This window comes from Salvia splendens, chromosome 21 (assembly GCF_004379255.2).
Source record: "Salvia splendens isolate huo1 chromosome 21, SspV2, whole genome shotgun sequence".
Taxonomy (NCBI): Eukaryota; Viridiplantae; Streptophyta; class Magnoliopsida; order Lamiales; family Lamiaceae; genus Salvia; species Salvia splendens.
Window position 1 is genome coordinate 21,090,799 of NC_056052.1, and position 15,841 is coordinate 21,106,639.

Sequence of the window (15,841 nt, forward strand, 5' to 3'; positions counted from 1 at the left end):
ATATTATCTATTTCTTACTTTACTCTATACACTTAACACATAAAATAAAGTTGCATAAAATCCCGTACTGCCAAGGAGAGAGTCATTTTCCTTGGGACAGAAGAAGAACTATATTTTTTAAATATTCAAAGTTATTGGTAAAACCTGATAGCCTCACTCTATATTTCAACACATTCAGATTTTCAGTATAAATAAATGATGACACTACACTTTGTGAGCAGAGAAGGGATTATATGAATTCGTATAAATACATGATACATCCATCCATTCCTCCATTTCTCACCGACAAAATGCAACAGTAGATTTTGATTAAGTGTAAACATTGCTCTTCCCTTTTCCGTAAATTGAAAATGGAGTCGTTTAAGAAGAAATCATTGAGGATTGGGCACAGTGAGGAAGAGGGTTCGAGCCATGGGAGGGAGGAATACATGGTGGAGCAATTGAGAGAGCGAATCCAGTCGACACGCCGCGGCAACGAGTTCACTCGGCGGAGGTTCAGCCTCATCACTGGCTTGAAAGACCTATCTCAAGGCTGGTTCATCCACCCGGATAACAGGTAATTCAGTTAATATTTACCATCTTGATATAACAGTTTCGATACGATATACTATACAATCCTTAGCTGTATCCTAGACAATGGGGTGGGGCTGTGTCGGAAATCCATTTGTTTGTCTATTATTTATTTGACTTTCACATTTTTACCCGATGAATACAGCTATATGATTATTGATAAGTGCACTGACGTGTGGGAAGATATGAATGAAAGATAAGCACATCTTTTTCAGGACAAGTATACTAATATTAAATTATTTTTTTAATATTTTATGGTCTTCATTAAAAGTTTCATTTTGATATTTTTATCCCATTTCTATTAATTGTCTAATTTTACTTTTATTATTTTGAAAAGTGAACTTTATATTCATTAACCTTATTTTCACTTATAATTATATATATGATCTAAATTTTACTAATTTTTTCACATTTTTCAAAAATTAAACAATTTTTTTAAAACTTACTGGTCAACTATGATAAAATTAATGAAGTACTACTGGTAAAGATACGCACATCGTGCAGAACAAAGAAGACGTTTCTCAATATTAAAATTATAGTAGGTGTAGTTTATTGTAGACGTATTGGGTCGAATCATCTTATAAATTTACTCATATTTAAAACGAGATAATATGTGTACGTTTGGTTATAATTAAATAATACTAGTATGACCAAAGCCCTCTTTTTTTCTCCATATTTATTACTCCCTCCGTCCAAGATAATTTGTCCCATTTTTTCATTTCGGTCCGTCCCACATAATTTGTTCCATTTCACTTTTTACCATTTTTGGTAGTGGACTTCATATTCCATTAACTCATTCATACTTACATTTTATCATAAAACTAATATAAAAGTATGATCCACGTTCCATTAACTTTTTCAACTCACTTTTCATTACATTTTTTAAAACCCGTGCCCAATCAAAGTGAGACGAATTATCTGAGACGGAGGGAGTAATATTGTACGTAAGCAAATAAACTTCTAGCTTGTCAAGTAACTGGAATCTTTTGTTCACGTATCTGTAGATATGGACCATTTACAGATCTTTTAAAGTACACAATTTGACCTCTAATGAATGTGAACAATAGGTTAGATTTTCATTATTCTATTTTTAATCCAATCATCAAACTAGAAGTCTCCGGAGTACTTTATCCGATGAAGAGAATTGGAAAATAGAATAATTCAATGTCTTTGTTTTTTTAACAAAAAAAATTCAAAGGTGGAGATTTATTTTAAAAACTGCAAAAGGTGGATATAGGATTAGTGAATGGACTTTTTGTGGATTCCACATTTCATCATACATGTGCATATAGCGTGTGGTAGCGGCTTGCAGCGATTTAATGAAAAATGAGATTGTATATAGTATGTAATAACCTCACCATATATATCCCACTTAACATAGTATGTTAATCTGGGTATCATATTTATCCTTCTTAACATAGTAAACTGAAAACTCCAAATCAAAAAAGTAAAGCACATTGAAACTTTTTTTTGAACATGGAACTACAACTGCATTGCATTGATCAGCTTTACCATTATTCAAACAGGAAAAATACATCCGAAAAATTGCATTTCTTCACTTTTCATTTGCTATGTTGGGATCAAATCCAACAACGACGTCGTCGTCAAAAATGTGTTTTTGATAAAAAATAAACTTAGAAGAAGATGGTAGATATGGCATATTGGCTATCACTCCCATTTCATCGTTTATAGAGATCATAAATGTCTACAACTTTATCTTGTAACCCTTGTCGTTGGGCCTCCATCAAACAATCAAAAAAACAGTTAAGCAGAGTTACACCAACTGATCAAACATTTCTTCACCACCGAAATATTGATTCATAAAGAAATCATGCAGGTGGTACAAGGCATGGGAGAAATTTATACTAATATGGGCAATATACTCGTCATTCTTCACACCAATGGAGTTCGGGTTCTTCAGGGGACTACCGGAGAATCTCTTCATTTTGGACATTGTTGGCCAAGTGGCATTCCTCTTCGACATTATCTTGCAATTCTTTGTGGCTTACAGAGATAGCCATTCCTACAAAATGATTTACAAGCGTAATCCAATCGCTATAAGGTACTTATTTTCATTTAAATATGCTTTCATGCATTGTGTGTTAATTTCATTTGTTTGGTTTCCTACATGCAGATATATCAAGTCTTATTTTTTTCCAGACCTTCTAGCTTGCATGCCTTGGGATATTATCTATAAGGTTTGACTCTATCTTTTCTTTAAACATTTTTACATGTCGTTACCTTCTTAGTTGGATAACATGCATATAATATGTACGTCCGATAGGCTTGTGGAAGAAAAGAAGAGGTGAGGTATCTTCTGTGGATCAGGTTGATACGGGCTCGCAGGCTTACAGATTTCTTTCAGAGGATGGAAAAAGACATCAGAATCAATTATCTCTTCACTAGAATAGTGAAACTAATCGCCGTTGAACTCTATTGCACACATACAGCAGCTTGCATCTTCTACTACCTAGCTACTATGATACCTAAAGAAAAAGAAGGTTACACATGGATTGGGAGCTTGAAACTGGGTGACTATAGTTACTCACACTTCAGAGAGATAGATATATGGACGCGTTACACTACTTCAATGTATTTTGCCATTGTCACTATGGCAACTGTAGGTGAGTCCTTTTTACTTTGCACATAAGCATACGAAATGCTCTATCACAATATTTGGTTGCGAATTCAATTTTGCATGTGACTTCGTTTTATTCAGCCATAATGGCGAAAATGTTAGGGGAATATGAACAAATTACTAGCATGTAAGAACTTCAATAACGCTTCAGCTTTTGCTTTCTCCATGTTGACATTACTATATTGTCACTTTCTCATATAATAGGTTTTCAATCTATAGACTCGTTCAATTGATCATATTTGTCTCTCTCTTGTACAGGTTATGGAGATATACACGCCGTGAATTTGAGAGAGATGATATTTGTTATGATCTATGTTTCCTTTGATATGATTCTTGGTGCATATTTGATTGGTAATATGACAGCATTGATTGTGAAAGGATCAAAGACAGTAAGATATAGAGACAAAATGACTGATCTTACCAAATATATGAATAGAAACAGACTTGGAAAGGAATTACGTAATCAAATAAAAGGGCACTTGCGTTTGCAATATGAAAGCAGCTTCACTGATGCTTCTGTTCTACAAGATATCCCAATGTCTATTCGTGCCAAGGTAAGAATCTACAAACTCTGCACAAAGTATATATAGCCAGATCACATCACCTTCAGTGAGTTGGAAAATTGCAATGCATGCTATTATAGCCTATGGTTAGACCTGTTATTGTGTGTGTGTGCGTGACTATGAATTTTGGTCATATTGCTGAAGTTTTGCAATGTAGACTTGTAGAGTTTCGATTTGTATATTATAAAAGATTGATGATTTGAACTATCTGTTTTGCCTATGAGCCTGCACTGTTTTGTAAAAATACTCAATTGAATGGCAGTATTGTCCACCCCTTAGGTCAACAAATGTGCTCAATTTCTCATCCTTTGAAGGTTTATGCATTATTGTTGAACCCAAGCACTTTGTTGAAATATAATCCTTGGATGATGCTAGTGTATGTAGCTGTTTTGATCCTCTTTAAATTCTTGACACATATTGATTATACAGTGGAAAGTTATGTTTTAGGTATGTGCATTTATTTATGCCTATTAGTTTTTGATAAAATAAACTAGTTTCCTTTTTTTTTGGTTTATGTTTCTTATTGTTTAAAGTGTTATGTGTTACAACCATGATATATTTGAGTCCATTTTTTTTCCAGTTATAACTAATGTGTTAGTTCAATGAATAATTTATTTCTTGCAGATATCTCAGACTTTGTATCAGTCCTATGTAGAAAATATTCCCATTTTCAAAGGTTGCTCCCAAGAATTCAACAATCAAATTGTAAGTCAATCATGTGATCATCAAGTAATTTCATTCAGTAATCGAATGCACTATCAGATATACTATTCTCCTACTGCGGGTGGTCTACTTATATGACAACCAGTTTAGTTTTTTGATAAACAAAGATGTTCTCTAGTGTTTTGATATACGAAGATGTTCTGATAACATTACTGCGGATTGTAATTAATGTAGTGTGGATAGAAAACAATAGAGTTTGTAGTATACTCCATTTAGCATGTGTCCTTGTGATCGCCTTAAATGATAAATATTCGTCATTCACTCTTTGGTTTAGGCTACTAATTGTTTCTGAACATATCTCTCTCTGCAGGTAACTCGAGTCCATGAGGAATTTTTTCTTCCAGGAGAAGTCATAATGGAACAGGGGAGTGTTGTGGATCAACTCTATTTTGTCTGTCACGGTGTCTTGGTATGACGTTCTAAGTCATTATACTTTTATATTATGTTGCATAAGTTCCTCTGAAACTTTCTCCTATGAGCTTAGATGCAAAATCTTTCTAGTTTACATTATACGGATGTATTTTAGCAAATATCGGGCTTGTATCAAGAAATTCATACAGCATAATTGGTTATGATTTTTAGGCTGATTTTTGTAAGATATCTTTATTTCCCTTTTTGGATATGAGATTGAACGAAAGGTGCCATATGTTGCAGGAGGAGGTTGTAATAGGGGCCGATGGATTAGAAGAGAGTGTGTCTCTTTTAGAGTCTAACAGCTCGTTTGGAGAGATTTCCATCCTTTGCAACATACCCCAGCCCTGTACTGTACGTGTATGTGAGCTATGCAGACTCCTCCGTATTGATAAACAAGCATTCTCCAGTATTCTCGAGATATGTTTTCATGATGGGCGGAAAGTCTTGACTAACTTGTTGGAGGTAATTCAACTGTAGAGTTATGCCTGTCTAGTCCCATTGTGCTTCCTTTCTTAGCAAAATGAAGTCCCTTTAATAATCTATCTTTTGTCGTTGTTCTAAAATTATTAAACTTATGATAGGGAAAAGAATCTAATATTCGACTGAAGCAATTGGAGTCGGATATTACGTTCCATGTTGGTAAACAAGAGGCTGATCTTGCTTTGAGAGTGAATAGTGCAGCTTTTTACGGTGACTTGTATCAACTTAAAAGTGTAATCCGTTCTGGAGCAGATCCCAACAAAGAAGATTATGATGGAAGGACAGCCCTGGTATAGTTGAAACAATTACATGTTAATGTTTGGTAAAATTATGAATTAAATAACTTGGCAATTCATGTGCACTGCTTGCTTATTCTTCTCTTCCAATTATTTTTCTACGTGCTTTCAAAATGGTTATGCAATCACCTAGTGAAACCAATATATAAGATTTTGTTCCTGTCTTTTCCAATCGTCTTGTTTTTACGAGGCATCAAAATATAATTATATAGGAAAAATATAGTTGGATGCATATTTTTTGAGGTCAAGTAATAGTGATGAAATGATTTACTTTATACTCAGCATCTTGCTGCATCAAAAGGATATGAAGATATCACTATGTTCCTGATACAAGAACATGTAGATATCAATGCTGAAGGTAAGCTTCAGAATAACTACACCAGGTTTATATTCAATTCACAATTCTGTCATAATACTTTACTCTTTTGTTTTTCTAAAAAGATAACTTCGGTAACACTCCCTTGCTCGAAGCCATTAAGAATGGACATGACAAGGTTGCTTCATTACTTTCTAAAGAAGGGGCCATACTGAAAATCGACAATCCTGGTAGCTACTTGTGCTCAGTGGTTGCAAAAGGAGATTCAGATTTTATGAGAAGGTTGTTGTCCAATGGCATGGATCCCAACTCAAAAGACTACGATCATCGAACCCCTCTTCACGTAGCTGCCTCTCAAGGATTGTATCTAATGGGGAAGTTGCTTGTGGAAGCAGGAGCGAGTGTCTTGACAAAAGACAGGTAACACACTCTTGTTTCCTTTGTTTGTAAAATTGGCCAACTGCTGAAACATCACAATTGTCTTCCAGGTGGGGAAACAGCCCGATAGACGAAGGGAGAATTTGTGGAAACAAAAACATGATCAGACTCCTAGAAGAGGCGAAGACGACCCAATTATTGGATAGTCCCCGTTCCAACGAGGTCACAGGTAGTCATTAGCTATAGGTTAAGAATGTTGGTGAGGATGTGGAAAATTGGTTGATTAATATGGTTATTACTGTATCAGAGCTAACAAATGCAAAGAAGAAGTGCACTGTCTTTGCATTTCATCCATGGGATCCCAAAGAAGGAAAAAAACATGGGGTTGTGATGTGGGTTCCTCACACCATGGAAGAGCTAATAGAAGCTGTGTCTCACCAGCTGGGGATGCTTGATGCAGAAGCAAAATACATTGTATTATCAGAAGACGGAGGCCAAGTTCTTGAGGCCGATATGATAACGGACGGACAGAAACTGTATCTCATCCACCCCACCAAACCCCTTGAAGATCGGGGAACACCAAAAAATATTGAAAATCCGTGTATTTACGTATAAATAACCCTAAAGATATTATAACCTTTGAGAGTCAATGAATGCACTTTGTACATCCCTTTGCTCGATGTTTTTACGAGACCATGTGACTTCTTTTAATTGACCACTCGGCTAAATTAAGTTTAATATGTATGTTCTTTCACTTTTAGGCTGTCATAAACTCATGATCGAGTTAAATGTGTTAGTAATATGCCTTATAAGGTTTGAAGCTTAATATTACGTCAAATGAGAATTCCACATGTTATAAAGCTAATTAAAGTTTTTTTTTAAAAAAGCTAACTAAAGTACATGACAGAGTGTCTATGACTAAAAATGTGGTTATGTGGTATTGGCTACTCCATATAATTTAATCATAGTAACGTCATTCTAAGCTAAATGAAAGTATAAAAGGTTATAACTTATGTATCAGAAGAAATTTTGAGTATTGAGTATTTTTAAGGTAGAAGCTTATACCCAAAAATGGGTATAAATTTTTTTACGATATTTTTATATGAAAAATCGTTGATTTAAGATTCTTCAGTATATATAGGAAAAAAAAAAAAAAAAAAAAATTCTTCAGTATATATATTAAAATCGTAATGAAATTTACTGGGTACTCCTATTAGTTTTATGTGTCACGACTGCAATTTTTTAAGATAGAAAGTTCAGTTTATCACGATTAGGGGATGATTAAAGAAGCGGCGAAGAAAAAAAGAAAACATCGCACACTTGATAATAACTTGGAATAATTGAAATAACTTGAAATAAACAAAGTATCATCTTAACAATGCATAAAGCTCGAAAATAATAGCTTCTTAGCTAAAGTGTTCAAGAGAAGGAATAATGTCATGAGGGAAGACATGAAACATTGAAAATATTAAAACCGATAATAAATCTTCACCGACTCTTCTCAACACCCACACGCTCATCAACGCTCAACTTGCACATTTTTAAAACCATATGCAGGCTGAGTACTTGATATACTCAGTTAACGAATACTGAAATATCAAATACGTATTTTACATAAAATATATAAAAATATTTATCATGCCGCCATTGAGTGACCTCGAGGTTTAACTTTAACAAAGCCCGAGTCACTAAAACATTTCATCGTAAAACATGGTTGCGCAACCCATCATACATCACATTCATCATCATCATCATAGCAACATCATCCTACCATATCTGAACCTACATGACAGGAAATGTGGCAACATTCCAAGTCACTAGATTGGCCAACTCGAAAGATGGGGTCCGATTTATTGGGTGAACACTAGTCTGAGTAGGGTTTGTGTTCGGATTGTCGATTGCAACAAACGTTTGATATTGCCCGCTTTGGGTCAAGCCCGCACGGATTTATTTTTGGTCACTCTCAAAAGGCCTCAAACTAATTTGGGTTGGACAAGAATCATATACACCTTCCAACTACTCAACAAACCTCTCTCTCAAACCAGATCACATCGGGAACAGACAGACGCAGTTGACATATCGAAACATTACGGGCCCGACTCGAAGTTGAGTCATCCTGGGCCCCACTCGACCTGGCTCTGATACCACTTGTTCGGATTATCGACTGCAATAGCAGTTTGATATTGTCCGCTTTGGGTCAAGCCCGCACGGATTTATTTTTGGGTCACTTCCAAATGGTCTCAAACTAATTGGGGTTGGATAAGAATTATATACACCTTCCAACTTCCGTCAGACTCCCGATGTGGGATGAGTTTGTAATCAACAGTTTGCGGCCCTACTGGTACCAGAATTCAACTAAACTGGTGCAGTAAGAATGTTCCCCTTAATAGGCAACCAGATGAGCATTGCTAAAAAATAAAACATAAAGACAATACATACAAGAGTCGGGGACCATACAATATACTGGCTAGTTATTAAAGTCTTTAGAGACATAAATGATTTCACTTGCTTGAATGCACAGCGGAAGGAACTGAATGCGGTTCCATATATAAAGACACAAACCTCTGAGAGTATCGAATGGAAATATAAGCAGGTCTGGTTTAATTGGCACCCTCCACTCCATCACAGCTCAAACTGCACATTTAGAAATACATGCATGGCTGAGTACAAAGGTACTTAGTGAACACGTTGCCGAAAAATACAATTATACATTTAGACCACCACCGTTTCCACGTCAGCGAGCCAAGCGGGATGACACCTCGTCAATATAACGAGGCAAAGTCAACGTGGTTGACACGTGATGAATTTCCCCACTTTGGAGTCCCCCACTGTTTTGTAAAATTAAACAGATTTCATTTCTTGCTTTAGTGTTTGCAGTGTGTGCTCTTTTAATATTCGAAGCATCCAGATGAATATATATATTAATATATATATATATATAGGGTCATGTTAAAGTCCTTTTCTATGCTTAGATTTAAGTTCCAATTTGATTTTGATCGTTGGATATGCTAGATGAACGAAGCGGATTTAAGTAGTATATAAGCATTCCGTAGTTCATTATTTCGTTAATTTGATTCATTATGAGGGTGAAACAGTAAATTTATGTTATCAAATCTGAAGAAAACGAGGAGCCGCGATTTTAGCGTGATACACCCACTACTTTCCATCTACCGCCTCATTCATCATAAACCGTATTTACTCCCGCTTCTCTCTCCAAAATCGTCTTCACAAATCGTCTCTCAACGCAGTCTCTCTACACATTCCTCACTAAAAAACCCTAGCCGCCACAATTTCTTCTCCACTCAATCTCCCAACGCAATCGCTCAACGCAATTCTCGCTTCAAAAACCCTAGCCGTTGATCGTCGCCTGGTTCCCGGTCCAAAAGTCGGCGAAGAGGTAGGTTTGAATAAGTTTAATTTCTGGGTTCCATCAACTCGATTTTCGCCATTTTCGCCGTCGCCGCTTTATCATCGTTTTTCGCAGCCTACCAAAACACCAACTCGGGGATTCACAACTTTTAACCCACAAAAACGGGATCTTTTCAAAATCTTATTCGACACGATTGCCATTTAAATAATTATTTCGTATTCATTGTGGTTAGGGGTGGCTGTTTAATTGATATGGTAATTATTGGGTGGGTTACAAGTGTTTCGTGACCCAATTTGTATACGAAATCTGCTAGGGTTCAAATTTTTTGGTACTTTTCCCAGATTAATATTGACGAAAAGAGGACGTCCTTCAACCTCTCAGCAATCTCAATCTGAAGGTGGGCATTCTATCTCATTTGCATGTCGATTTAATGGAATAGTTGCCTGATTCTGTACATGAATTACTTGGTGAATGTAGTTTTTGTATGTTCATTATATGATTGAATTTTTTCATTGTGTTACTTTTTTTATGCATTATGTATCCTGTTTTATGCATCATGTAACTGCAGTTGTACTGTGGTCAAATAGTGAATGTATTATTTGTATGTTCATTACATGATTAAATCTTTACATTATGTAACTCATTCAATGCATTATATATCCTTATTTAATGCAACATGTTATTGCTTTTGTATATGGTCAAAGAGTGAATGGAATATTTGTTATGTTCATTACTTGATTTAATATGTGCATTATTTGGCTATTTGAATGCATTATGTACCATGTTTTATTCATCATGCGACTGCTGTTGGACATGGGTCAAAGAGTGAATGTACTAATTGTATGATCATTACTTGATGTAATCTGTGCATTATTTTGATATTTTAATGCATTATGTACCGTGTTTCATGCATCATGTGACTGCTGGTTGACATGGGTCAAAGAGTGAATGCAATAATTGTATGTTCATTTTTTGACCGGATCTGTACATTATTTGGTGATTTTAATGAATTATATACCATGTTCCATGTATCATGTGGTTGCTGGTTGACATGGTGCATTATTTAATGAAAATGTGACACAATATTGATAGCTTCCCATTTAAATAATGTTATGATGTTGTATGTAGGACAACAGCGAAGTAGCTGAGATTCAGGAACAATGAAGTGAAAAAAATCGCAGATAAATACTGTGAAGGCAGATGGATGAAGACGAATCTGTACATTATTAAACTAGTAGTATACATTATGTATCAAATATTATGCATTATTTGACCGCTGTGTACATAGGTGAATAGGTGAAAGTCATATTTCCTTGTGCATTATTTCATTACTTCTGTACACTATTTATCAAGTATTATACATTATTTACCAAGTATTATGCATTAGTTGACTGCTTGTGTACATGAGTACAATCACCACTGTACAAAATCACCAAAAAAACATCTCATCCAACATTTACGTTATATATCATAAATGGTCCATTACAGAAATTAAAATAACCATTATAGAGTAATATATGTACATTATGTGTGTCACTAAAAACTACTTCCCTACCCGATATAATACCCTGTTGTATGCATTATGTATCCTTTTGCTATGCATCATGTAACTGCAGTTGTACTTTGGTCAAATAGTGAATGTATTATTTGTATGTTCATTACATGATTAAATCTTTACATTATGTAACTCATTCAATGCATTATATATCCTTATTTAATGCAGCATGTTACTGCTTTTGTATATGGTCAAAGAGTGAATGGAATATTTGTTATGTTCATTACTTGATTTAATATGTGCATTATTTGGTGATTTTAATGAATTATATACCATGTTCCATGCATCATGTGGCTGCTGGTTGACATGGTGCATTATTTAATGAAAATGTGACACAATATTGATAGCTTCCCATTTAAATAATGTTATGATGTTGTATGTAGGACAGCTCATGTCTCGACCATTACTGAACCTAAAATAACCATTATTTAGTATAATATGTACATTATGTAAATCAGTCAAAACTACTCCCTAGCCGCGATGATATCGAAACCCTCGTTTTATAACTGAAACTCGTGGACTTTGGTAATGATTTTGTCAATTAGTACATACTACACCCTAGCCCCAAGGATTGCTAAACCCTTTGGGAAAACAAGAAACGTGCGCCGAACAAGCAAACACGACAAAACTTAAATTAAAGTGGTCATGAAAAATGTACATTATAGATCACAAATGATGCATTACAGAACCTAAAACAACCATTATATTACAAAATATGTACATTATGTGTATCAGTTACAAAATACTACCTAGCCGCTATGCTTTCTAAACCCTAGACGAATGACTGCAGCTCGTGTACTTTGACGATGTTTTTAAGGCTTAGAACATACTACACCCTAGCCCCAAGGACTACTAAACCCTTTCGGAAAATAAGAAACGTGCGCCGAACAATCAAACACGGACAAACTTTAATTAAATTTGTCAGTAAAAGTGTACATTATAGATCACAAATCGTGCATTACAGAACCTAAAATGACCATTATATACTATAATATGTACATTATGTGTATCAGTTAAAAACTACTACCTAGCGGATATGATTTATAAACCCTAAATGAATGACTGAATCTCGTGTACTTTGGCGACGGTTTGCTTAACTTAGTACATACTACACCCTACCCCCAAGGAATCTTAAACCCTCGGGGAAAAGACGAAACGTGCGTCTATCTATCATACACGACCAACTGTAAATAAAACTGGTCAGAAGAAATTTACATTACATATAACAAATCATGCATTATATATCCTAAAAAAACCATTATATAATATAATACGTACATTACGTGTGTCATACTCGCGGTCCTACGTACAAGTTGTGTTTCACCCAATATACTACTACCCTAGCCCCCGGAATTGGGCAACCCTAGGGGAATGAAGAAAACCTAAACCCCACCTTATCAAAACCTGGAATCATGTTTCCATATAAATATATTGAGACATGACTACCGGCTCATTAAACCTAATCATTGTCGTTTACATATCATGCATTATATAGGCAATAACATCCATTGCATATTCATATTTGGTGCATTATTTGAAGCCGTTTAAACTACTAACCTAGCCACGACGAAAACTAAGACCTAAAGGAATGCATCATACTCGCGGTCCTATGTAGAGTTTGTGTTTCACACAATATACTACAACCCTAGCCCCCAGAATTGTTAAACACCTTGGGAATAAATGAAACGTGGGAAAAATAATCATAGACTTCAAAACGTGGGAAAACCTTTTTGCAATGAACGAAACCTACAACCAAACGGTTTTCAAGTTCTCTAATCCATTTAATCTCAGCATAAATTCTACTTAGATTACCTTCTTCCATTGTTGAAGAAAACGAAAACAATAATATGCCGAAAACGATGCGGGTGTGCTCCAAGAAAATAGAATTTGAACGCGAAATAAAAACCAATGCAAATTTCACCAAAAAATTTAGAACACAAATTGTCTTCAATGGAGAATGATGGGAGAATAACTGGTGACAGAGAAGAAATGATTCTGGAATCGTTGAATAAAACCGCTGCAATCTTTAGATGGAGATAATCAAGCACTTTCCATAACCGACGTTAATATGTATACCATAAAAGCCCTTTTCTATTTTTTCAATGAATAAAAAAGAAATAATCAGGCTCTATTTTCGGCCTTAGGATCTTGAAAATGGATGACCGAGATTGAGAAGGAGATTGGATTAATTAGGGGAAAAGGATTTGAATACAATCCTCTCTCTCTCTCTCTCTCTATATATATATATATATATATATATATATATATATATATAGGGAGATGATCAAAATAAAAATGCATTTAAATCCAAAAATGCAGCCCAAATCTTGGCCCTAGGATCAGATGATCTAATGGTCAATAATTAACCAAAAACACGGAAGGTCATAATGAAGTAATTTTAGGTCATATTATAATATTTGAGTTTAATGTCATGCTAAGATCATTTTAGGTCATGCTTTGTTAGCATGACCTAAAAATTAACTAACTATGACCTAAAAGTACCCTACGTATGATATTGTTCTGCGTTTCTGTATTTAAATCTAGTTTTGCATAGATCAAAACCCTATATATGTGTATATATAGGGATGTATTCATTTCCTTTTTCCATATTTCCTCCTATTTCCTTCTTCATCTTAGCTGTTGATTTACTATATCCTATGGCCTAAATTAGTGTGTTTAATCATTTAAATTAATCAGTAAAAAAATCGAAAAGGGCTTAAATGGAAATCAAATTATTTGTTGGTTATGGCAACTTCCTTAATTTACTCATCTCAAGATCTTTACGTTTATTCCCCTTCTTCCAATTGATTTTTTTTTGATGCAGACTTGAATTACTCCATTCTTCACTCTTCAATTGATTTTTCCTCTCATAATCTTCACGGTTTTTCTCCTTCTTCCAATTGATTTTTTCGCTGCAGACGTGAATTACTCCATTCTTCACTCTTCAATTGATTTTTTCGATCAGCCACTCTTTCCAATTATCGAATCTCCGTTCACGTTTCCTCATGGTACTATCGTTTGTTGCCGGCGGTGTAGAGATCGTTGTTCTCTCAAAAATGGAAGAATGTAATTAAGCGCCGCTGTCACGCCCGCCCTCTAGGGTTAATAAAAGCGGGCGATCGCGACTTAAAGGGGTTTTAAAGAACGGGCATAGAAGGCTAGGGTTTCAATAAAAGTTTGACTAAGAATTTAAGTTTAATAAATAAACGACCAAAAGCATTTATATTAAGATAAGTAAAAAGACCAAAGGTTTGACATTAATAAAAGAGTAACGAGTTTTCAACATTTAATCAAAAAGATTCATAGTTAAGTAAAAACAAGTAAAGAAAATATCCCAGCGGAAGCATCCAAGAGAAGAGTGACGTCATGTGTGAAGACACGACGACACTCAGAGTTTCAAAACGACCATAGTTTATTATTAATTCCTGCTCAACACCACCAACCGCTCGTCGCTGCTCAACCTGCACATAGAGAAAACATATGCAGGGCTGAGTACTTTTGAAAATACTCAGTGGCTCGTGCCGAAAACATTTTAAGTAAGAGTACATATTATTATCATGCCATACGTAGGTAACCATCGGGGTTTGAGATTAAAAGACCCGAGGCACCGAAACATTTTCCATTGTTCAAAATAGCGACTGCGCAGTCATTTTTCCCCATCGTCATCAACCATATCTGCCAATACATGACAAGGAATGCGGCCGCAAACCAGGTCACTAGACCGGCCAGCCCGTACGCTAGCACACGATCTACCATAGGTGTACACTAATCCACGTAGGGTTTTCGGCCCTACGAGGACCCGAATTCGATTTATATAACAGTGGCAACAGCCACATCAGATAGGCATGTCAAAACAAATCAGGCATGATAATCACTTTAAACCACCCTTATCTCTCCACAGTCATACGTAAAAGATTTTAATAAAATAAAACCCACACATATCGTAGGGTAGAAAAGAAGCCCACCTCGACCCTTTAGATTTCAAGTTTTCGCTTTTCCTTTGATATCACGTTTAGCGCACGAATTTTCACCTTTAGATAAGGTATTCTCAATTAGTCATCAACATGGACTAAAATCATGCATGTCCTAGATCATTCCCCTTCCCAATCAACAATAGGAATCACACCATATCACACATCTTTGCATATCACATCACCTCATCACATATGTAAACTCATGTATGTCATTCAAGCATACAAATATAGTTGTTTAACCAAAGTAGAGATCTGGCAGCTCTGCGCAACCTTTTTGTAAAAATTATTTAAAAATCATCCGACCTCCGATGGGGCTAAAACTCTATGACAAGGCAGTAGACTCATCAAATAACATTCAGTTTAAATTTCATGTCAAAATACCACCTTTAAGTCGGGCAAACCAAAGGCGTAACCTACTGGTCGAGAAAACACGTTTTTGGCAGGATCGCGCAGTCAACTTTAAAAATTCACCATAAATTCATAGTTTAACCAAAAGGGTCGAAATTTACACACAATATAGAAGACATCACGAAGTTTATACAGGAAAAAGAATCGGTCAAATCG

The 15,841-nt window shown here is 35.4% G+C and overlaps 1 protein-coding gene across 1 annotated transcript; it reads left to right on the forward strand.

Annotated features, from left to right (window-relative positions):
* Positions 1-233: 233 nt before the first annotated feature.
* On the forward strand, positions 234-7,045 carry LOC121783226 (potassium channel SKOR-like). The gene is made up of 13 exons (XM_042181236.1): positions 234-556; positions 2,408-2,632; positions 2,705-2,768; positions 2,855-3,194; positions 3,467-3,762; positions 4,396-4,476; positions 4,805-4,903; positions 5,149-5,370; positions 5,490-5,678; positions 5,967-6,042; positions 6,126-6,420; positions 6,489-6,607; positions 6,686-7,045. The coding sequence occupies exons 1-13, from the start codon at positions 351-353 to the stop codon at positions 6,991-6,993; spliced, it is 2,520 nt and encodes an 839-aa protein (XP_042037170.1). The 5' UTR covers positions 234-350; the 3' UTR covers positions 6,994-7,045.
* Positions 7,046-15,841: the final 8,796 nt, after the last annotated feature.